At 44.2% G+C, this 24225-nt stretch overlaps 1 protein-coding gene across 3 annotated transcripts in view; it reads left to right on the top strand.

Annotated features, from left to right (window-relative positions):
- The window catches only part of sulf2b (sulfatase 2b), a 107478-nt gene that overhangs the window by 77709 nt on the left and 5544 nt on the right, over positions 1-24225 (top strand). For 2 of the 3 annotated variants that reach the window (XM_030732964.1, XM_030732965.1), the window contains 16 exons: positions 4099-4249; positions 4412-4511; positions 5077-5152; positions 6658-6786; positions 9603-9659; positions 10280-10409; positions 14135-14378; positions 18095-18296; positions 18395-18491; positions 20190-20284; positions 20370-20429; positions 20625-20794; positions 21092-21234; positions 21889-22012; positions 22855-22891; positions 23064-23120. In XM_030732964.1, coding sequence (XP_030588824.1) covers positions 4099-4249; positions 4412-4511; positions 5077-5152; positions 6658-6786; positions 9603-9659; positions 10280-10409; positions 14135-14378; positions 18095-18296; positions 18395-18491; positions 20190-20284; positions 20370-20429; positions 20625-20794; positions 21092-21234; positions 21889-22012; positions 22855-22891; positions 23064-23120 — 1872 coding nt within the window. The remainder of the gene's footprint in view (positions 1-4098; positions 4250-4411; positions 4512-5076; positions 5153-6657; positions 6787-9602; positions 9660-10279; positions 10410-14134; positions 14379-18094; positions 18297-18394; positions 18492-20189; positions 20285-20369; positions 20430-20624; positions 20795-21091; positions 21235-21888; positions 22013-22854; positions 22892-23063; positions 23121-24225) is intronic. The other variant, XM_030732966.1, reaches the window with a different exon arrangement.

Raw genomic sequence — 24225 nt, forward strand, 5'->3', positions numbered from 1 at the left:
TACAATGAGACTAAGCCACTGTAATCCAGCAGAACAATGGAGCAGCTCTGTTCTGCACCACGGGATAAATCCTGGAGCAACACGACTGAAATGACACAATCCTCCCTAACGTGTGTGCGCGCCCGCGTGTGTGTTAACGAATACATTACTTTTATTTACTCTCTTTAGACGAATTTGAGTTCAATTTTTAGCGAACATGATTAAGTCCATGTGTGAGTCCTGAATCAAAGACATGTTTTCTTGTTTGCGATCTGACTGGGAGACAGCTGAACAGACAAACAGAGACATCACAGCCAAATCTTTTCCATCCCGCAGATATAAACAGATGCCCGAAGAAATTCCGCGTGGACTCCTGCTGTCAGGAGACCGTTTAAATCCCATTTAAAGCTCACAGGGATTTTTATGCAGGTTTTTCTATTCCTGTAACACAAAAACGCTGCTGGAAGTACTTGGAACAGACAGTAATCCCTTTCCTCTGACAGTCAGTGCGTAACTCGATGCTCATACGCCGGAGTGATCGGCGTTTGACAGTTTTGTCTTTTAACACAAAGCACAGAAACGCAGCACAGGCTCAGAGCTGCAGGATGAATGAGAAAGCAGGAAACCGGAGGCACAAAGTCAAAATCTAAATCTCATCGATGTGACGGCTGATTAAGACCCGGCTGACCGCCGCGTTTGAGTGGACCGAGCGGAACGCCGGTGCAGACTTTAATGAAAGTGGAACCCTGCTGTTGGTCGAGTTTGCGCCGCAGCTTCTCCCTGAAGTAATAAACAGCAGTGAATTCAGCTTTTTTCTGCTAAATAAAGGCAACATGAAGCAGAAAGAGAGGAAACATTTTTACCTTTCTGCTCTGAAACAAGTGAACCTGCAGCTGCTGTCCTCTGAAACAATCAGCATCAAGAATTTTGATTTTACGTTTCCACAAACATGAAAACTGAAATTTAACTAAAGTACAAATTTAAGCTTCTTGAACTTTGGGGGGACATTTTTCTTTATAGATTACACAGGACAAGAGAAAGGCATGAAGCATTTAAGGTTTTTAAAAACTCTGCTTTTCCTCTTAGTTATTCTATCCATCCATACACTTCCGCTTATCCTGTTCAGGGTCGCGGGGGGGCTGGAGCCTATCCCAGCTGACATAGGGCGAGAGGCAGAGTGCACCCTGTACAGGTCACCAGACTGTCACAGGGCCAACACAGAGAGACAGACAAACATTCACACTGACATTCATGCTCTCATTCACACCTATGGGCAATTTAGAGTTTCCAGTTAACCTAACCCCAGTAAGTGCATGTCTTTGGACTGTGGGAGGAAACCCACACAGACACGGGGAGAACATGCAAACTCCACACAGAGAGAGAGGGAGGGGCCGTGGAGGGAGGGGGGAGGTGGAATCGAACCCAGGCCTTCCAGAGGGTATTCTAACTGTGAGGGAGCAGTGCTGAGGCTTGATAAAATTTAAGTGGGTGAGTTATAGAAAAACTGTCATTTATGGGGAAATTAAAGCTCTAAAACTGTTTTTTTTTTTTGAAAGGGGGGGGGGGGTGTCTGTGGGGACTGATTCATTTTTGGAGACTTTCTCGAGTGGCCATTAGACGAAATGCATTTCTGTGTTGGCTTCATTTCATTTCTCAACACCTAAAATGAATCCAAATCCAGCCGCTGGAGCAGAACGAGCAGCCAGTGCAGAGACGACAAACGCACACATTCATGGTTCTTCCTGCTGAGAAAGTTTTGCAGGAAATCTTTTACCAACAAATGCTGATTATTGTGAAGCATTATCGTCTCATTCTTTATTTTTTTTGGTAGTTGCAGAATGCATGAAAACTGAATTTGGAAACAGTTCCTAAGACTAAATAATCCAAATGTCAACAACTTCTCCAGGTGTTGCCGGGCAGGTTTGAACTCAGGACCTCGGTGCTGTGAGGTCACAGTTTAGCCACAGCTGCACGAATGAGCCGCACTGCATTCATTCAAAATGAGCAAAGTCGATCTTCCCTATAAAACGGGCTCAGCTGCACGAGCTCCCCACGTGTCGGCTGACTGGTTCCTGCCCGCGTGTGTTAAAAAGCTGCAGATGTTTCCAGCTGTCCGGCGCTGCAGAATCCCGACAAGGAAATTTAATTATGAAGCTGCCGAGCAGGAAGGAGGAGTGAGGAGAGTAAATGAGTTAGCTGATGGGAGTCATTCATTATCCACACGGAACACAGTGTAGCTGCAGCTAACCCAGCGGGAGGACAGTGTGTGTGTGTTATTAATGAAAAGGAGCATCTGCTGTCATCACTCCACACATAGCTTAGTGTGTCCTGCTGCATGCAAACATGATATTACACTCAGCTACACACAAACACACACACTGCAGTTAATTCTAACACCACTTAGACCACATTCATATTCAGTCCTGTTATTTGTTGCCCACAAACATGGATGAAACTCTGTCTGGGACTTAAACCTGCGTTCTTCCTAATGACCAGCAGGGGGAAGACTGCTGATCGTATAGAAGTCTACGGAAAAACTTCCTGAATGCAAACAGAATTCCACCCATGCAATTCCTGATTTTTTTTTTTTTTTTCCACCTGTTTAGATCTGCACACAGGTCCAGAGAACTGCCACTACCCCAAAATTTAGTCTCTGAATATGTCTGCATATTCATGGGTATGTTTGTCCTTTAGTTATCTTTTAAAATACTACCATTCCAAAAAGCAGGAAGTTGCATCACTGTGGATTCAGGAAGTATTTAGACTGCTTCAGTTTTTTCCATCGATATGCACACACTAAACCATAATCACAAAGCAAAAACACATTCTTAGGACAGCAGGACTCAGCGTGTTCGGTACACTGTTGGAGCCCCTTTGGCAGCACTTCCAGCCTGAAGTCTTCTGGGGGAAAATCTCTAGAAAGCTCCAGAATCCAGCGCTGCTGCGTCACACCAAGTACACTTTCACCACCCTGCTGCAGCTCATACAGTTGTTCATTTTTTACATTTCCTGTTTTTCTCATTTAATTTCCTGTTGCTGCTGCAGCAGCTTTAGTAAATACAACTGACCAAGACCTGACATCACCACAGACATCGAGGATCACTGCCAAAGCCTGCGGGGCACAGGCCGAGTCAGGGGGCCTTTCTGTTCAGTGACATTTCTCATTGGAAAGTTAACCGCACACACATAAAGAAATCAAAATAAGACAAAAGAGGTGGAGGTGACTGCAAACGGGTACGAACTGATCACGGAGACATGAACCGGTGAATAAGAGGACACACACACACAAATGTGGACAGTTTGTGAAGGAGGTGTGAAATAGATCAAACTTGGCTGCAGACTGAATGACCACAAGTTCAAAACAGACTGAGAGAAACACAAAAAGGTGTTGAACACAAAACGACTAAAATAGACTGAAAAGAGAGACAAAAAAAAACCGACAAATGGGTGAAAAACCATTGCAAAGAACCACAAAAGAACCACAAAAGTGGCCGGATAGAGACCCGAAACACACCCGTGTCATCTGAAACCTTTTTTTTGTTGGTCTGTTCAGGTGCCGATTATATCACAATCGATCCCTGACCACAGACACGGCATTAAAACATCATCTGTGGATCAAAGTTAAAAGTAAATGTTAGTTACACATCTTTGCTTTGTGCCATGATTTACTGATTTACTAACGCTGTAGAGTTTCTCTTTGAGTGGAAATCAGTCGTTTCTTGATGTTAGTGATTACTGGAATCCGTTTTGGGAGTATTTGGGAGCGAGCCTGAAAGTCCCGATCCTTATGCTTTGGATTTGTGTGGAAAATCCATCCTGCCTCTTACACATGGAGGTTACACCACAAGCTGTTAGAGGCAACCGAGAGAGTCGGGCTCATGATTAAAGCTATAATACCATCTGTTAATGCACTGGAAAAAGCAAATAAAACAGCAAATAATGCATGAAAAAGGGACCACAGGCTGGACCCTCAGGGGTCACATGGTGTGATGTTGAAAGAAGCTAAGAACTGAACCTTGAGATGAAAACTTTTAATTGCAGATTGTCTTTCCAACACAAAGAGCTCATTATTTAAACGACACTCTACCTTTCTTATCTCCTTTTCTGCCATCTCTCCAGTACTCCCAGTTATAACTATGCTCCAAACCCAGACAAGCACTGGATCATGCGTTACACCGGCCCCATGAAGCCCATTCACATGGAGTTCACCAACGTGCTGCAGAGGAAACGACTGCAGACGCTTCTGTCTGTGGACGACAGCGTGGAGAAGGTGGCTAATGCACAACTGTCATGCACACACACACAGAATGAGCTACACACATAACTGCAGAGGCCCCGGGCATGAAAACACGGTCTGTGCCAAGTGTGTGAAAGTGTGAATGGATGAAAGATCACCAACTTTTCCTAAAACCGTGTCGTGTTTGTTCCTCAGCTCTATAACATGCTGGTGGAGACGGGCGAGTTGGAAAACACCTACATCATCTACACATCCGATCACGGCTACCACATCGGACAGTTTGGCCTCGTTAAAGGTGAGAACAGAGAATAAGACGGACTTAAACACAATCATCTGAAGAAAGCTTTTCTGTCGGGCTGATTGGAAAAAAGGAGCTTCATTTGGGATTATTTATACAACTGATTAAACTTGATTATCATCTGGAAGCGTCCTGATCTGTGAAAGGTTTAAAGGAGTTTCAGCAGGAGAACAGCTGCAGTGAGGAGCGTTACGAGATGCGCTCCAAACTCATTTAAGAACTGCAGATGAAACACGATAAACAGCGAAACAAGACTGATTATAAAAGTTTGGGAATTGGACGATCATTCTTTGTAAGGAGTGAACAACAAACACCTGAAAGGAAAGGAAGCAAATCCCAAACATTTAGAATCTAAGACAATAAAATACTTTTGTTAATTAAACAAATTCTTTGCATTTGATCATCAGAAATCTATGAAAAATAACACCTGACACCAAAAAACTCATAAACTCTCGAGGGTGCATGGATCACCATCCTTCAGTGTCATGACCTCAGCTACGAACTGTGTGTGTGTGTGTGTGTGTGTGTGTGTGTGTGTGTGTGTGTGTGTGTGTTCCTCCAGGTAAATCCATGCCGTACGAGTTTGACATCAGAGTCCCGTTCTACATCAGAGGACCGAACGTGGAGCAGGGCAGCATGTAAGCGCGTGCACACACACACACACACACACACACACACACACACACACACACACACACACACACACACACACACACATCAACTGCTGCTGTACTCAGTAATAACTTCAAGTATTAGTTCAGTCCATAAGAAAACACGTGCTCTGCATAAAATATTATTTACAGTTGTTACAAGTTGTGATTACAGAGTTTCTAGAATAAACCCATAAAATCAGAGACCTGATCTAAGAGGCCTCATCAGCCTGGAGACTGTGACTCCCCGCCAACCACAGGTCGCTAGGTTAAAATGTGCCATCTCCTAACGATGCTGCTGCTTGGTGAAACTGGGGGGTGCTGCACCAAAACCTCTTTGTGGTTGCTCCGGTCATTTCTTGAGTTTTGTGTTGGAGCAAATACAAGAAATAATCGCACAATTAAAAAAAACAAAGCTCATCTCTGCTTCACAGAACCCTCTGATACACTCTCTGTACCTGCTCTGCAGCAAACAGCAGACACACACACATAAAGCTGTCCTCCTGTTTCCCCAGCAGCTGGTGGAGACCAAACCAGAACTAAAAGAAAGCTTCTGGGTTAGACGTGAGTGCAGATTTACAAACTAAAATCAAGGCTGATTTGTTGAGAAAGGAAACGATGGAATATCCTAGAAAAATATGACAGCACTGTTTTCTTCAGTGGATGTTACAGTCAGAGCTGCTCCACGAGCTGATCATGGGTTCAGAGGGAGAGTTTATTTCCCTTCTTCAGGACAGAAATGATCCGGATAAAAACCACTTTGTTTACAGTATTTCACAGTAAACGTCCCTGTGAATGTTCTTCCTGCACCGGCTCTGCAAACCCAGCACAAATCAGTGCTTTAAGCATCTGTAGCTTCTCTTTCCTTTCAGTAAATCACTTTTAAATTTTCAGCTCATTGCAAGATGGGACACGTAGTTTTTTTATCCTTTTAATCGTTTACTTTAAGCACAGTAGGAATTTTTTGTCTGGTCTTCTGCTTTGGAAACAGTTTTAATGGTGGAAGATTTCACTTGAAAGGTTTCGAGTAAAAAAACAAATAAAGAGTTTCTCTAATTTATGCCTCCTGTGACCAGGAGAGAGGTTGAACTACCTGTGCAGCCTCTGTAGGGTCCAGGTATGACCTCATACCAGCAGTGACTCTGACCCTAGCCAAATGCAGAACTACTGAAAAACAGTCAGAAAAGATGAGGAGGGGAAAATGTGAGCGTCCTCCACATTCTTGTTTGGGAGGTGTCTCCACATTCCTGGAGACACCTCCCAAACAGGAGGGTGTCTCCTCCACATTCCTGTTTGGGGGGTGTCTCATTGTTGCCCCTCTTGTGCACCTGTTGGTAATTTCATGAACACCAAATCAGCTGAAACTGATTAACAGCCCCCCCTCTGACACTCACTGACCACATCAGTATCACAGAGGTTTAAAGGACTTCATGCTTTTATGAGCCGTGCATAATAAAATGAATGCTCATATTCTGTTTGTGTGTTTGTGTCAGTAACCCTCACATGGTCCTGAACATCGATCTGGCTCCAACCATCCTGGACATCGCCGGACTCGACACGCCTCCAGATATGGACGGAAAGTCGATATTGAGTCTGCTAGACACAGACAAACCAGCCAACAGGTACACACACACACACACACACACACACACACAAATGCCAAATTGTTAAAGCATTTCTTTTCCTTATTTTGTAACTAGCCAAATAAAAACAGCAGTTTTTCCTCCTAAACACACAAACCATTAAACCCCGACTGCAGCTCATTTCTCAGAGTTCTCACATTGAGGTGATCAGCCGCTCGTTGAAAGCAGAGGTCAGAGGACAGAGGCGTGTCACCGGCGTGTAAATCATCTTCCTGCAGAGAGTTGGTGGAGCAGCAGGGCGTCTCTCAACTGTAACGACCTCATTTAAACTCCTGGGTGCACAGCGGCTCACCAGCACAAAGAGCCATCTGGTTTGCCCGGAGCGAGAGAAATATTCTATTAATATTTATAATGATCAAAGCATCAACAAAGGCAAACATAAAGGTGAGGAGGTCGGAACAAACAGGGAAGCGTTTCGGGGGGCTGTCAAACCCCGAGCTGAGATGAAAAGATTTTTCACACCAGGCTACAGTTCAGTGCAGATAACCGGTGATTATTTCATCTCCATAAAACAACCTGCGTGCACTCACAGCACCAAATGTGGGTTAATCCACCAGAGAAAATAGTCCCCACTGAAGGACAGTTACAGCTTTGACTGGTAAACTTTGGAGCTGTTTTTAATTAATGAAGCTGTGTGTGTGTGTGTGTGTGTGTGTGTATGAGTACTTCTCACAGTGAGTTGTGTATGCTGTCACATCATCTACAGCTTACTTTATATGGTCCTTGCTTTTTAAAGTGAGCTTTATTTCCCTGCTGGGGTTCAGAGGTCTTCTCCCATCATCTCACTGCCAATAACCAACAACAGCCATTGCTGCTGAGACACACACACACACACACACACACACACACACACACACACACACACACACACCAAGCAGTTTATTTCCCACTGATGATGACAGATCATTGTAGCTGCTGCCCACACACACATTCATTCAGAGGGGAGGTGTGGGAGCACCCAAACCTGTCTGTGTCGTGGCATCACAGATTTAATGCGAATCAAAGGATGTTATCTAACTTTGTCTCCAAACCGCTCAGCCCGGCCCGCCCGTCCCGTGTCTTTCATAACCCCTGCAGCAGACTGGTGACCTGTCCAGGGTGTGCCCCGCCTCCCCGCCTGTCTCCACAGTGGCAGCTGGCGTGGGCTCCAACCCCTCACAACCCTGAACAGAAGAAGCAGAAGAAAGTGGATTGATGGCTGATTTAATGTTTTAGTAGATCAGAGTTTCAGGAGGAATTGAGTAGTAAAAGCTTTGAGGTTCATGTCAGATCAGACAGCTCGGCTCAGTCACAACAATGCTGTTCACAAATGAAGATCTGAAAACATTTTGTCCATAGGAGCATTTTCCTTGTTAAACATGTTGCGATGCAGGCATATCTTCATGTTTTTATCTTGTTGAATTTACATCACAGCAGATCTGAAACATAAAGTTCTCAGTTTCTCAGTTCTGCGGCGTTCTGAAGCCTCGGAGGAGATCTGTTTGAACACATCTGAACAGCCTCTGTGGAGCACACAGAGGGACTTTACAGCATCTGTTTCCTTTTAATTCTCTGTGAGGTGCAGAGGAAACGCAGACAGTAGCTGAAAATACAGAGAGCCAAAGTTTATTGTAAATAAGCTCTGATTCTGTGCAGACTCGCCCAGAACAGGCTGCTCTGTGGAGCCAGGCTCTTCCTGCAGCAGCTAATGGCTAACTCTGAGCACACAATCCTGATCCTGCTTCAGAGGGAGGTGCAGTCACAGCAGCACGGCAGAAAAACCTGCAAGAGAGATGCTCCTGTTGTTGCTGCACACATGAGAACAGACAGCATGCAGAGGGTTTAATGTCGCTCAAGTTAGCGGCGGTAAACTTTAAAAGCTGTGGCTGTCATTCAGGAGCTTTTTGTTTCTGAATTATTATATTTGAAGTTTAAGGAAACACGTCTAAAAACACAAGATAATAAAATACTTGTGTATAAAAACAGCCTATACCCTAAAATTATCAGACTTACCAGAATCTCATCATATTGTGGCACTCTCAGACTCCATACTTACAAATAGGAAATAATACAGTAAGTGGACCATCTTCCAGTTTTTACAGTCTGATAGAAACTATCAGATTGGCATTCCCAAACACAAATCCTGCATGTGGCTAGGCGCTAACTTTAAGTGGTTTTCTGGCTGCTGGGCTGGATGTTAAAAGCTTCATACAAAAAGCCAAATATTTATCTGTTTGCTTCATGATGGCCATCATCATGGAAACCTAAATCTGTCCCACTTCAGTGTGTTTGAAACCTCGGAGACAGAGCGTTCCTCTGGCTTTGTGTGCAAATCCTCGTTATTATGTTTGTGTCTTCCTGTACTGTTTATTCTGTGAATCAATAAAAAAAAAAAAAAAAAGAGTGGAAAAAGTCCTGCAGTCGTTTCCACTGCGGTGACTGTTGTTCTTTAAAGTGCAGGAGGAAAATCAAAATATTATTCCTGAAAGTTCACGTTAAAAATATCCCAGAATAGAAAGCAGATGGAGTCACTCAGTTAATGAGGGGACAGAGTGTGTCATGAATATTATATAAATGTGTGTGATGTTTGATTTGAACTGAAATGAACTCGAATGCTCCCAACATGGCAGGAAGAGGAGCTCCGACCTGAACACACATTTCGGTCAGGGCAGAAGCGTTTAATGGAGTCTGTTAGAAGAGAAACAGGTAGAAGGTGGAGTGAAGACAGATGGAGGGTGTGACGGTGTCGGTCGGGGGTTAAAAATAGCAAATGAACTGCAGGAATTCTGATTAAACTCTGTTTTCATGCTCTGCAGGTTCCAGGTGAACAGGAAGCCAAAGGTGTGGAGGGACTCGTTCCTGGTGGAGAGAGGGTAAAGACACCATCACACCGCTGCTGCTACTGCTGCTGCCACTGCTACTGCTGCTGCCACTGCTACGGCTGCTGCTACCGCTACTGCTTTTACAGCTGCCGCTGCAGCTGCCGCTGCCGCTGCCGCTGCAGCTGCCGCTGCCGCCGCTGCAGCTGCCGCCGCTGCAGCTGCTTTAGCAAAACACACAGAAGAATCTGTTTTCAGTGCAGAACACAGCCCAGCCTTTCCTCATCGCTGGGAAAACAACTAAAAGTAAAGCTTGTATCTGTGAGTCATTCAGAGTCTCGCTGATGAAAGCCGACTCTGATCACATTTGGTTAACTGATAAAAAGTCACAGATGAAAACTTTGAGGCAGACATTAATCACAGCTCACAGGCCACAAGCTTTAACACTTCATTAAGCTTTAATCCAGTTAAATGTTCTGCTAATGGAGGGTTAAAGGTTAACTTTCAGCTCTGTGTCCATGACTCACAGCATTATGCAGGAAAAAAAGCTAATTTCTCAAATCTGCTCAGAAAGTGTCGTCGATGAAACATAAATTAAAAACTGACAGAAATAAACTTTAATTAAGTAGCACACAAACATCCACATAACATCCACTCTGCCTGTGTTTTAACAGGAAGCTGCTCCACCAGGTCGTCGAAGGCAAGGAAGTATCACAGGAGGAGAACTTCCTGCCCAAACGCCAACGAGTGAAAGACCTCTGCCAGAGAGCCGAGTACCAGACGCCCTGCCAGCAGACGGGACAGGTACAGGAACAGGCACACTGTTGGATTCTGGATCAGGAACTTTAATCCAGTCTCGTTAGTTCACATCCCATTAATGATTCTATTCTTGATCCCTTTACTCTCACTGAAGTTCCGTCTCCATCCTTGTATTAAATATTCCGATTCCTTATAATACTTTACTCCTGATATTATTATTGTGATTTTTATCCAGTTACTTATTCCTCATTACATTATTTTACTCTTATTCCTCTTTTTTAATCTTTACTCCAGAATTCCTGATTTTACTCCACCCAGTCCTCCCGGCTTCGCTGCCCATCCTTCCACTAAATAATCCTATAAATTTGCCTTCAGTAACTTTACTCCTGATCTCATTATTAAACATTTGATCCCATTACTTAATTCTGAATGCATTACTGTATTCCCAGTCCTATAACTTGATTTGCATCCAACACTAAACCTAAAGCGTCACTCCCAGTCTGCACTCCCTTTCCTTCCACTAAATTACTTCTCCTATAAATTTCCCTCTGGAACCTCCACTCCTGGTCCCATTAGTTATGACTCTTAAATTATTTCCTATCATTTGCATTCCTTCAGAATCCCTTCCTTTGCTCCACTCCCAATCCAAATAGAAAATCTTATTATTTTACTCCCACCTTCCCTACTTTACTCCTGATCCCATTTTTTTTAGCTTCTGGATCTGGTACTTTATTCCTGGTTCTAATACTTCACTCATTCTTATTATTTATTTCCCTCCTCTGTCCCATTGGATCCACTCCTATTCCCATCCTTCCGCTCCATTACTCCGACACCAAAGAACTTACAGCCGTCTGGTTATTTTACTCCTGTTTTCTTTAATGTAATAACACCCCAGGTATTATTTCTTATCCCACTTCTTTACTCCAGATTGGAATACTTTATCCAAGATGTCTGTGTAGATTCTCAGTCATCCAGGTCATAGTAGTCTCTGGAGCTTGAAAAAGGCGACTGGACTTCTTTTTGTTTCTTGAAGACGTTTCACCTCTCATCCGAAAGGCTTCTTCAGTTCTCAACCAAATGGTGGAGAGACCCAGGTATTTAAACCCCTGTGGGCGTAGTCCCCTGAAGGTGGTTATGACCCTCTATTGATCATGTGTGTGAACACATGTGCCCAGGTGTGAAGGGGGCGTGGGTCATATTTAATCAGTGGTTTCAGTTGAAACCAATTTAGGACTCCGCTCCATTGTTTCCTGTGGCCTATTGAGGTCACTGGAACAAAGGTGTGAATGGGGGTTGAGACGTCTGGGAAGGGAGATCTTTATCCAAGATCTCGTAACTTTATTCGTGATTGCTCCCAATCCTCTTGGATTCTTTACTTCAGACCCTGTTGGATCTCCTGATGATGATATTTTTCCTTTGCACAGCTTATCCTGTTATTTTAATCTCAATCCAGTTACATTAGCTGTGATCTCATTATTTTACTCATCACTCCGGATCCGGATACATTTCTCCAATTTTCTGTGACTCCGCTCCTGATCCCTTCATTTTGTTCACAACTACACTGATTTACTCTTAGTCCCTGTTTAATCCTCATCTACTCGCTTCACCCGGATTCTATTTACTCTCGTTTCCTTAACTTCCATAACTTTACTCCAGATCCCATACATTTAATTCATTTCTGATCCTAAATGCTCTTTCATTGACTGTTTCTCAATCCCATCATTTTGCTCATGATCATGTTACTTTATTCTATGATTGTTGTGCTCCTCTGGCTTTAATCGCAGTCTCAGTACTCATTATTCATGCTTCACATTAACAGAATGTGGACCATGAAGTTTGCAGTCTTTCAAATGTTACAAAGTGTACCAAAGTTTTTCCTGCACAGTCTTTAGTCTGCGCGGTCCTCAGTAACGAGCTTTTTTCCTTTTTGGAATGAACACGGGAAAGCTGAGCCGGCTGCTGCGCCAATAAACAGAGACTTGAAAGAAGGCGAGCAGATTGTGTCAGAGCAGAAGAACCAGATGCCATCTCTGTAAACCAGAGACGTACGGTAGCTGCAGTAATGACGAGAACGTCCAGAACACGACGGACGCGCTGAATGCCGCGACATCACAGAGATGTGAAAAGAATCGAGATGCGACAGAACAACAGGAACTTTTCTGCGAGACGTTTGGAGAGCTGTGTCATTGTGTGTTTGTGTTCACGCTTGTTTGAGGTTAATTACACTTGTCGAAAAATCCCTTTAGCAAGTTGATTAGTCTCTTAGCAACAGAGTCTGCCGGCTGCTGGATTGCTGTGATAAACAGCCCGAAGAAAACTGTGTGTGTGTGTGTGTGCTTAATAATTCAGGCATTTGTCACTCTTTAATGAGCGAATGTGACTCAGGGAAACGGTTGGAATTCATTCAGGTCATGCTAATCTGCTAATGAACAACTACAGAGTCACGATACAGCCAGTGCTGAAAGCCACAGAAGAATGTGAGTGTATTACATGTGTTTAAAGAGGCAGCAGTCTGCCTCTTCCCAAAACCCACCCTTCCTACCCCACCCTCCTCCACCCGTGTTGTCAGAAAGCCCAGCAGGTTTCCTCACTCGCTGATCAAGTAGAAATGAACCCAACTGAGTGTTGCTTTTGAACCCTCTCAGGTCCTGAGGCTCTCTTCATCGAGTGAACACCTGTCCGAGCTTCCCTCTGGTTTTCCTTTCAGATCCCCACATACACACACACACACACACACACTTTCCCTCCTTCAGTAATGAGACTCTTTTCATAGACACACAGGTTCTATCAGGAGCCACCGAGCGCTATCAGATGATTTCCTTTTGTTGTTTTGGTTGTCTTCATTTTCCTGAAAGGTTTTGTACCTGCTGGCAGAATTGTGGTTTATTCTATAAGCATCGTGCAATCAGCGTTTACCTGAGGATGATATGTTTAAAGGTATAAACTAGCCCATTTGCACATGTTTCATGTTGCACCTGTTGGTAGGTTTCAGATCACAGAGTGAAAACGCCGCCCAGACTGATGTGCTGATGTGCAGACAGATGTCCATCTCAGTGATGTTAGGTATACCTGCATGTTCCTGCTGGGGTTTTATCTCTAACGAGCTCATCTACAGTGACTTGGATAAGACCTCATGTGCACATCACCATATTTAATGTCTGATATTAGGCAAAGCTTACCTGCCGTTCTGCGTTTGTTCCAATACTCACCTGGTGCTTTGGGTCTTTGGATATTCCCGGTAGAGATGGTGTGAGGAGCTCGGGGGAAGCTCTGAGTAGAGCTGCTGCACAGGATCTTCTGGAGGTTTTGCTTTCCTACTAGTGGGAGACCCATCAACTGTTTATGGCCTGATAAATGTCAGGATCTTCAGCCTCAATCCAAAGTTTGATTGACTTGAGCAGATGCTAACAGAGAGATAAAATATGTCCGAGGCCGGCAGCAGTCGGATGCGTTCCTCGCTCAGCCTGATTACAGAGGAGGAGAACTCGGTTCCCCAGAACCATCTGATCTAACAAAGACATTCATTGGGTTAAACCTGTGTTATTTTAAACAGGAAGTAAACAACGAATAACAAAGAATGCAAAAAGAAAGTCAATTTATGACAAAAATGACGGATATTTTTCCTAATACAACTATCAGGATGCTTTTTCCATTTTAACTTCCAGCTGTCGCACCTCCGTGTTGGAGTATTTAATAATTTTTATAATAAAATTCTGATGTCAGGGACATTAAACTTGCTCCGCCTAATGCATGACTTTCTGTGTGTGTAGAAGTGGCAGTGTGTGGAGGACGCGACAGGGAAGTTACGCCTCTTCAAATGCAAGAATGAAGGAGGAGGGGCTAAGAGCTTCCAGAGGGGCATTGTTGGCCGTCAGCGTCCAATCAGCATCAAGTCTCAGCTGTACCTTCCAAACTCCGGCGCCTGTGACTGCGAATTTGGCGACCTGCAGCCTCTGAACCTTCGACCCTTCGCGATGAAGCCATTCAACAAGAAACCTTTCTTCTCCAAGAAGAGTGAGTGCTACCACTTTAGTCCACCAGGGGCAGCAGTGATCATCAGGCATCTGCAGTTTGCCTCAATTTACCTAAAGCAGACTGTAGAATCATTATTATCACTTTGTTAACACTATAGTTCAATAAATATGATGCCTAGGATTTTCAAATTGATACCAAAGGTGTCTCTACTAAAAACCTTGGATGAGTTTGAATATTGGTGACTGTGACCTTAAGGTCAGAGGTCAAGTTGGCTGAAAATCTGAATGCAATCGCTTGAGAAGGAGGTCACGTAGTTTTTTGTTTTTTTTAAACCATGCCACAGGAAGAATATCATACTGATGGCTTTGCTGCATCCACTGACACTTTGGAATTTGTCAGCCTCGATACAATTCATGCATTTTTATTTGATTTTGCAGGTTTCTCTGTGTAATTTGTAGCTATGCCACCACCACTGTTTCAGTCTGTTGACAAAATGAATTTTCATAATGAAATCAACCTTCTGCTGTCAGAGTCCTGTGACTGATTTTCAGGCCAGGGCACAATTTGATAGCAGAAGTGTTAAAAGATGTTCCAGCTCATTGTTGCATTTTTGAATTTTTTATTTTCAACACAGTCTGGAGTATTTTGTCAGTATTGCTGCAGATCGTGGTCAGAATGATGATGAGGTCCAAAGGACTGACTCAGAGGGTGCAACTGTTTCATTTTTTATTATTTGTTACAAAGTACAAATAAGGAGAGCTGATGTGTTTAATTATACCTTTGACAATTAACAGGCAATGAAGTGTAATCACTGTTTGGTTATGAATACTGTTGTGACAGTGCAGGTAAGAATGTGCTGTGATTAAGAGAGCATTCATGTATCGAGGCTTAATAAACTACAATAACTTCTTGTCACACAGACGTTTCAGGGGTGACACTGTGGCTGTTGCGACATGCAAAATCTGATTTTTTTAAGTGATTGTGAAGGTTATTTAGTTTTGCCAATAAAAAATTATTACCGGGGGGGGGGGGGGGCTGAAACACATCCAACAGGGTCACTGGAAGCAAAGCTACTTTTAGGCATAGAAAAATAACAATCCTCGTTTTCTTCTCCTTATCTGGGGCTGAGTCGCAGGGGCAGCAGCCTAAGCAGAGGAGCCCAGACCTCCCTCTCCCCAGCCCCCTCCTCCAGCTCATCCGGAGGAACACCTAATCATTCCCAGGCCATTTTAGTAATGTCATCTCTCCAGCGTGTCTTCGGTCTACCCTGGGGCCTCCTCCTGGTTGGACATACCCAAAAAGCCTCACCCAAGAGGCATCCTAGTCAGATGCCCGAACCACCTCATCTGGCTCCTTTCAATGTGGCTCAGCTCTACTCTGAGCCACTCTTGAATGACTGCACTCCTCACCCTATCTCTAAGGGAGAGGCCAGCCACCCTTTGGAGGAAGCTCATTTCTGCTCCTTGTATCCACGATCTTGTTCTTTCTGTCACTAAGGAAAGGGTAGGGACGTAGATCGACCAGTAAATCGACATTTTCGCTTTTACGCTCAGCTCTCTGCTCCCCACAAAGGACCAGTACAGTCCCATTCCTTCTGTCAGTCTCTCGCTCCTCTATTCCCTCTCTCAGGAACAAGACCTTAAGATACTTAAACTCGTCCTCTTGGGGAAGCAACTCCTTCCTGACCCGGAGTGGGTACTCCACCCTTTTCTGGCTGAGGACCATGGCCTCAGCCTTGGAGGTGCTAATTCATACACCTCCCACTTAACACTCAACTGCAACCTCGCGAGAACTGCCACCCAGGCTACTGCAGGACTGCCACGAGGCTAGTGACAGAATTCAGTTTGGAGAGGCGCAGGAATGCTTTTTTAAAATTATTATATTATAATACAAGAAATTTACAGGAAAATACTAATACAGGAGGACGGTGGGACAGAGGGGTAAAATACGGTATTTTCCTGGCCAGAACGGGAGAGTTGACAGGTATGTCCCGGGGAGGCTGAGGAGTGTGATCCCCCTATAGTTGGAGCACACCTTCCAGTCCACCTTCTTAAAGATGGTAATTACTGACCCAGTCTGCAAATCCAGCGGCACCTCTACAGGCCTCCACACAATGTTGCAGAGGTGTGTCAACCAAGACAGCCCTGCAACATCCAGAGCTTTAAGGAACTCAGGGCGAATCTCATCCACCTCAGCTCTGTCTTCATCACAACAGACTGGTGCAGCGTCTGCATCGCTGTAGCCACACCCCCAACCTGTCTGTCATTCTCCCGCTCCCCCTCCCCTCACTCATGAACAAGACCTCGAGATACTCCTCCACGTAGGGCAGCAAGTCGTCCCTGACCCGAAGTGGGTACTCCACCCTTTCCTGACCCGAAGTGGGTACTCCACCCTTTCCTGACCCGAAGTGGGTACTCCACCCTTTCCTGGCTGAGGACCATGGTCTCAGCCTTTGTCCCATTTTAGACATCTGTGTCAGGTCTTTGTACATAACCAGAAATCCCCTTTGAACCCTGCTCAGTAACCCATGATGTAACTTGCCATGCACCTCTCGAGTAATTTAAATACATGTTGGATCAATGCAACCCACAAGGACTGTGATTACTGCATTACCGTTATTCTGTAGTTTTAAACATCTTAATTTTCTAGCAGTTAATTGCTTATGATTTTTATTTTTTTCTGTTTTCTTTTAATTGCTGCGATTACTAAATTATGTGGTAAGCCAGAAAGCGTATGGAGGTGGTATATTTCTGAATGAATGATAGATGGATCACTGCATGAGACGGGACTGAAACGTGTTGCTGCTGATGATCGGGGAGGAAGACAGAAATGGGAGGAGAGAGTTTTTTTGCTCCTTTCTGTTTCCCGTGTGTGCGTAAACTCCTCAGAAATGTCAGCTTTTTGTCTCTTTCACTGCTCTGATTGACAAACTCCAACTACTTCCTCCCTGCACGACACATTTGATGTGTATAGCAGGTGTGAGGTGACTCACTGCAGTCGTGGAGGAGTGCAGACTATTATCGTGGTTTGGATCATTATCTTTGAGTTTAGCGCTGTACGGTTGGGTGATCCTCTGTCTCACTGATTTGGGGTTGGAGGCCCACATATTTAAATAATCCATTTATCAAACTGCCAGCACAGTTGGTCAGATGTTATATTAGAGCTTAAAAATAAGTGGAAGACAGTCCTGCAACTGTGCAAAGTTATATCAAGGTAGCACTTGAAGATCCATCTGACTGTTGTGTAGCAGCACATGAGGATGGGCTTATAACAGTCTTTAGTACATACAGTAGCATGCACATGCAAGCACGCATGTTAAAAAGTGTCTTCTTCATTCCTTTAAAAGGAAGCAGATTCTGACAAACATATTAGTTCAAGTTCAACTCTTAAATCTGTGTAACGACACATTAATGAACCACATTGAAGACTTTTCCGTTTTCCTTTATTTCTCTGAAGAGGCTGTAATCAAAGATGTTTTCATTTGACTCTCCAGCAGAGAGAACCTGGGGGGAGGGGTCAGCGCAGTCTGCAGCTTTCATTTTATGGTGTAACGCTGACCTCTAGTGTCTGAGGACAGCACTGCATCACCCTGATGGCGGTCGAGACGCAGGTGTTTGAGCTTTAGCTTTGTCTTTACTGTCACACTGAGACGTGCACAACTTTACTTAGAGACTGCAGGAAGTAGATTTTATTGTGTAGGGTAAGAACAGTGTGAGTGCTGATATTCACTGAGCTGTTCTGTGTTTGTGTGTCAGAGTTCAAAGCCCTGAAGAGTTACTCCAGGAACCGTTACAGCCGCTCTCTACCCATGACGAACAATTACCCCGGAAACCAGAGCTTGGTGGACGAGGCCAGCTGGGATCAGCCAATAAGAGACGAATCTGAGGATGAGTTCAGCGGGATGGGAGGAGTTCCCAACTCTGTGGTCCCACCCAACTCCATCAAAGTCACTCACAGGTCAGTAATGTTTGTATTATCTTAATTGAAAACATGTTGTAATATGATCTGATGCTCGTTAGTAAAATATGATTGCTATTAAATATGTTTTTCTGCAGATGTTCCATCCTGTCTAATGCAACAGTAAAGTGTGACACGGGAGTGTATCAGTCCCTGCAGGCCTGGAAGGACCACAAGCTGCATATCGACCATGAGGTAAAGTCCTGCTCACTTCTCAGTCACACAGAGCTGTTGTTTCAGATGAACATGAGGAGGATGAGGAGGTGGAAAAGAGACAGTCTTGCTCTGAAATGTTCATCCTGCATCCTTAATTGCTCATATATTTTACTGGAACATATATATAGGCTTAAATTCTCAGGCAAAGCGGACGTGTCAGTTTTTTGCTGTAAATAAATCAGCTGACCCAGTCTGACTGTTGGACCTGCTCCTCACAAACTGCATAACTAAAGCAAAACTGGAGCTTTGTCATCACAAACTGTGTGTGAGGGGCAGGTGAAGCCGATTTAAGTGCCTTACAGTTGCATTCTTTCTGGTGGCCAGCAGGGGGCGATTCCTCTGGTTATGAGAAACAACACTTCTGCTCATTTGATCTCTGACGTCAACAAACTCAGAAAGTCTCTTGTTGTAAGTCTTATTATTTATAACATGATGTTAATTTAGAAAATTCTGGCAGTGTTGGAGTCAAGAAGGAGGATAAAACAAGGTGTGTCTGAGTGAGATCCCCCCACGGGTCGGGACTTCTGGTTACAAAAACTAAGCTGCCATAAACACTTCAGAAATTAGTTAATAGCTTTGGTCATATTTTAAATACATTTAACTGTTTTAAAGGGTTTACTTTAAACCGAACTTTGACCTTCTCCAAACCCGTACTTAACCAAGCATCAAAACCAGAAAAACTAAAAAACAAAACTCTGCTCAAAAGTCATGTCATTCTTAAGCCCTAGTTTATTTTGTGAAATCCCCACCTGACTAAAGATCCCATAACCCACCTGATTCAGACTGATGTCCTCGAGCTTTGAAGCACCTGATTCAGCTGCATTTTTCTGGGAGATGAGGGGACGTCCCCGGCGATTAATTTACTGGTTCATAAAATAGAAGCTGCTCCTCTCCTCAGGGATCCATCTGCATGTTGGATTTGGCACACAAGACCCTGGGGACCCACCATGTTTAAGGCAAATGTGTTAAACACTCTATCGTGTTGTGAGGATGTCAAATTACAACAAATCAAATGAATCATTGTGTATAAAAGTTAGAAAACAGTCAAAATTAAGTCAAATCTAATGGGTAAGGTTAAACACAGTGTCCATTTAAAAGCTAGTAATCACAGTAATTACACAGTGATTACACTGTTCAGTGATCAAATCATATTTTAGGTGCTGAAATGTGCATGATTCTCACCCACTCACAGAGACTGTGGCTGACATGAGCAGCAGCAGCTTAACATTTACATGGCTGTGCAGGATGAGGCTGAGCGGTTATGAAGCAGATAACTCTGTCCATGTTCTGCATCAGAGATGTTTCCTGGTTCCGCCCTCTCTGCACCTCATTTGTTTACAACTTCCTTCTACAGAGACGGATGCTGCTGTCTGCTGGACTGCAGCCCCGGCACCTGGCAGGTGTGCATAACACCTGACACCTAGCAGTTAAACTGGGGGTGGTAAATTAATAAAACAAGAACAACTGACTGACAAGATCTGCAGCATCTAGTCAACTAGTCACGCACATCCAGCCAACCAAAACAGGAAGTCAGGGAGTAAAAATAGAATTCAGGTACTTATTTAAAAAGTCAGCGATGAGACTCTAAAAGTCCTCATCAGCTCATAACTGATGCAGCAGAAATGAAAGAACCTCGTTTGGGTTTGTGTAGAACTGAGTCTCTGCTTCACCTGACAGATCGAGACTCTGCAGACAAAGATAAAGAACCTGAGAGAGGTCAGAGGTCACCTGAAGAAGGCACGCCCCCAGGAGTGTGACTGTAGCAAATATCTGTAAGTATCAGGAGCGTGCACGCCTCAGTTTAAAGAAGATTCATGCATGAGGCTCGACTTGATGTGATGTTTGTGTGTTTTTCAGGTACAAATCCAAACTGAAGAACAAACTGAGGTACAGAGCAGGAAGTCTGCACCCGTTCAGGTCAGACTCACATGCAGCTGCTCGCTCTGGTATAACCCCGCCACACTGTGGTGGAAGTTACACCCTCAACATTTCACGTGTGTGTGTGTGTGTGTGTGTGTGTGTGTGTGTGTGTGTGTGTGTGTGTGTGTGTGTGTGTGTGTGTGTGTGTGTGTGTGTGTGTGCGTGTGCGCGCGTGTGTGTGTGTGAAAGCAGGAAGGCCGGGGCTCGGGACAAGAAGGCGTGGCTTCTGAAGGAACAGAAGAGGAGGAAGAAGATGAGGAAGATGATCAAGAGGATCAAAAACAATGACACGTGTTCGATGCCCGGACTCACCTGCTTCACACACGACAACCAGCACTGGCACACAGCACCCTTCTGGACACGTACGATACACTTCTTTACTTTGTGAGAGCTCTCAGTGATATGATGCATTTCTGGGCCTTTTTATTCCTCATCGGGTCGGTTTCATGAAATCTGAAAATCTTGCTTCTTCTGTGTGAACATCTGGCCGTTACTGTTAGTCATTTCTGAGCGCGTGCAGTGGCACGCTCTGTTTAAACAGCCGTTAAAGATCCTAATCTGAGGACCGGAGAGTCCCCGCCTTCCAAAAAGGTTTTTTTCACTCTTGAGGTTTAAACCAACACAGCACAGCCACTCTCAGTAATGACTGTGTGTTGCAGTGGGTCCGTTCTGCGCCTGCACCAGTGCCAACAACAACACATACTGGTGTCTGAGGACCATCAACGAGTCCCACAACTTCCTGTTCTGTGAGTTTGCCACCGGCTTCCTGGAGTACTTTGACCTCAACACGGACCCTTACCAGGTACACACACACACACACACAGACACACACAGATCCCATGGACAGCACAGATGAGTTGGAGACAGAGATGAGGACAGCTTGAATGTCAATCCTGTGAAAGGGGTTGAAAAAAATTCACTCCGATCATCTAAAAGTCAAACTGGTTGGACATGTTTTGTCTAATCATAATTTTCAGTCTTTGGTTTACTGAACAAATTATTTCAGTCACACAATTGTGTCGTTTGGTTGAGTGATTCTCACAACCTGCTCGTGTCGGTTTGCATCCTTCCAGCCGTCCTCTGTACTTTCTGATTGCCGGCGTGCGACACGTTCAGGAGCTGTCTGTAAATTGAAGCTCCATAAACATATAACCTGGTTTCCACCGTCTCTGCACCTGGCTTCAGATCTGCACGTTCATTTGTGCATGTGTAACAGTACGATATAGTATACAGTATGTAAGAGAGTATGTATTAAAATAAATCTGATGTTTCTTATGTTTTCATTTTGATGTTGTGAAGTTTAAAGAAATTCTGATTCAAACCAGAAATGTTTAACTTGACTCTGATGTTATTTGAGGCCTCGGTGTTGTTGGGCTGGCAGACTTTGTCTGATTTACCTGAACAAAAACTGAACCAATCGTCTTCTTCCTCTTTGGCTCCTCGTTTTCGTCTCCAGCTGATAAACGCCGTCGGCTCGTTGGATCGCACAGTTCTCAATCAGCTCCACGTGCAGCTGATGGAGCTCAGAGGCTGCAGGGGACACAAACAGTGTAATCCTCGCACACGCTCAGTGGAGCCGGGTAAGACAAACACACACACACACACACCTTAGACAACAGTATATGTTGCTATGAAACAAAGAAAAATTTTGTCTGCAGGTTCAGTGTTGGTCAGTGCAGTTTTTACCACTCTTTATCTCTAGGAGGCGCTGTAGCTAAAGTGTTTCTCTGGTTTTACTGTCCTCAGCAGCCTCAGACAGAAGATAATCTCTGTATTATGATTTCAGGGCTCAGCAGCAGCATTCAGCAGCTGTTTAACGCTGGTTCACTGTCATAACTTATTGGGACAAAAATCACATGACCCACCCACAGCTAAGACCAGCTAACTGCAAGAGTTAAAGGAAGGGCCATAAAAAATCATCTCAGTGATGAAGATTTGAAGTTTTCTGTGAGAGAAAGCCGGGGTTTACAGAGGCACGTCAGTGTTTCCACCAGAACTTGATTGTATTCAAATGAAAGTCTGTGACTGCTGCAATATCTTAAAGTTTTTATGCTGTTTAGGTTTCCACTGAGGTATAATATTTGTAAAAAATTAAAATAAAGCTCCAGGTTATAAAATTGAAATCAGTGCACCGAGTTGGAAAGATTTATTATTATTTTGAGTTAATAGTAGCGGGCTGAGAATCGAGCCCTGTGGCACTCCATTACAGAAAGGGGGTTTAAATGAGCCACCATTATTGTTTTAATTCCTCCTCATTGTCCTCAGATCTCTTACTCACTTGTTGATGGTGCATTCATGTGATCATGTGACCCTGCTGTCACTGGTTATTCATGCATCTGTCAGGTCAGCTGGACCAGGCATGACAAAAAATACCTAATCACAAGCGGCCTTTGCTCATTAACCAATTAGATTGTCTTTTCAGCAGGTGGGCGGGCACATGGCAGCTTTCATGACTACAGGTACACATGTACACACACACACACACACACACACACACACACACACACACAATGTTTTTCTGCTCTGAATGCTGCATGATTTCCTGATGGAGCTGAGGGCTGCTGGTGGTGGAGCCAAGAGAGAGTGTGTGTGTGTGCATGTGTGTAACAAGGTGTGTGTTTGTTGCATCAGGCTGTTTGAGAGGAGGAAGTGGCCGAGAGTCAAGAAACCTTCATCATCTCGAACCCTGTGAGTCTTCCTTCTCATTTTCCTCTTCATCTGACCTGCATGCCGCTTACTGCCTTTAATCATCAGGCTGTCTAACGTACAGTAGAGCTGTGATTAAAAAATAGATCAATAAAATAAAAAGCCTTACCTGATTCACTCTCCTGTTTAAGCTCGTCTTCACACGTGTTTGCCTCAAAACCGCCATCCTATAACTTAATTCTCCTTTTATGGACATAAACTCATACAGAGTCAAATATGGCGAGTAGAGCAGGCGGCAGATAAACACTGTGCTGGTGTCGGGGTGGGGGGGCAAACATCAGCACGCACCACAGCTAACTCTGCGCTGAGAGGCTCCCCCCACAGGATGGATGCGTGATAATTCAAAGGTCACACTGAACTGATGATATCACCTGATCGACCTTAGCCAGAGACTCACAATGATCTTTCACACAAAATACAGGCCAGTTTATAACAACAGTCTGAGCACTCAGTGTCATAACTGGACTTAACAGGAGATCTGAAAGAGGATGAGCTCGAAGGGTAAATCACCTCAACTTAAATCAGGGTTTTTTTATGGGTCTGCTTTTGGGACTTTTTCATTGCACCTCATATGAAGCCTTCTCCTTTAGGAGAACCCATAACCTGAGAGTTATGGGTCAAACTTCACTGACCCATACCCCCCCCCCCCCCCCCCCCCCCCCAATAGAAATCCTGATTGATACCCGTTTCCATTCACTATGTGAATACTGAGACTGACAGCAGGTGGAAATATCATGATGTGTTCAGTAAAGGTCAGCTGACCTCAAGTTTTATCAAAAAGAATCTGAAGGCTCATTTTAAAAGTGGTGAGGGTGAGGGTGTGTGTCCTGAATCCAAACTGGGAGCTGAGCCAAAGGTTCGGGAAACTCGAGGAGCCACAGGTCTGCAGTCTTAGAGAGACGTGCTCTACTGGGAAAAGATCAGGTGTTAACAATATATAATAGAGGGTAAATTCAAACATCAGGACCAAATGTGCAGATTGAATGAAGTTAATGTTAAGATGGAGGCAAAAAAAGACCCAAGATCAGGACTAAAAGCAAGAGAGCAGAAATAATAAACCAGACAAAGTGAAAGACAATAAATAATA

This window comes from Archocentrus centrarchus, chromosome 7 (genome assembly GCF_007364275.1).
Source record: "Archocentrus centrarchus isolate MPI-CPG fArcCen1 chromosome 7, fArcCen1, whole genome shotgun sequence".
In the NCBI taxonomy this organism is placed as follows: domain Eukaryota; kingdom Metazoa; phylum Chordata; class Actinopteri; order Cichliformes; family Cichlidae; genus Archocentrus; species Archocentrus centrarchus.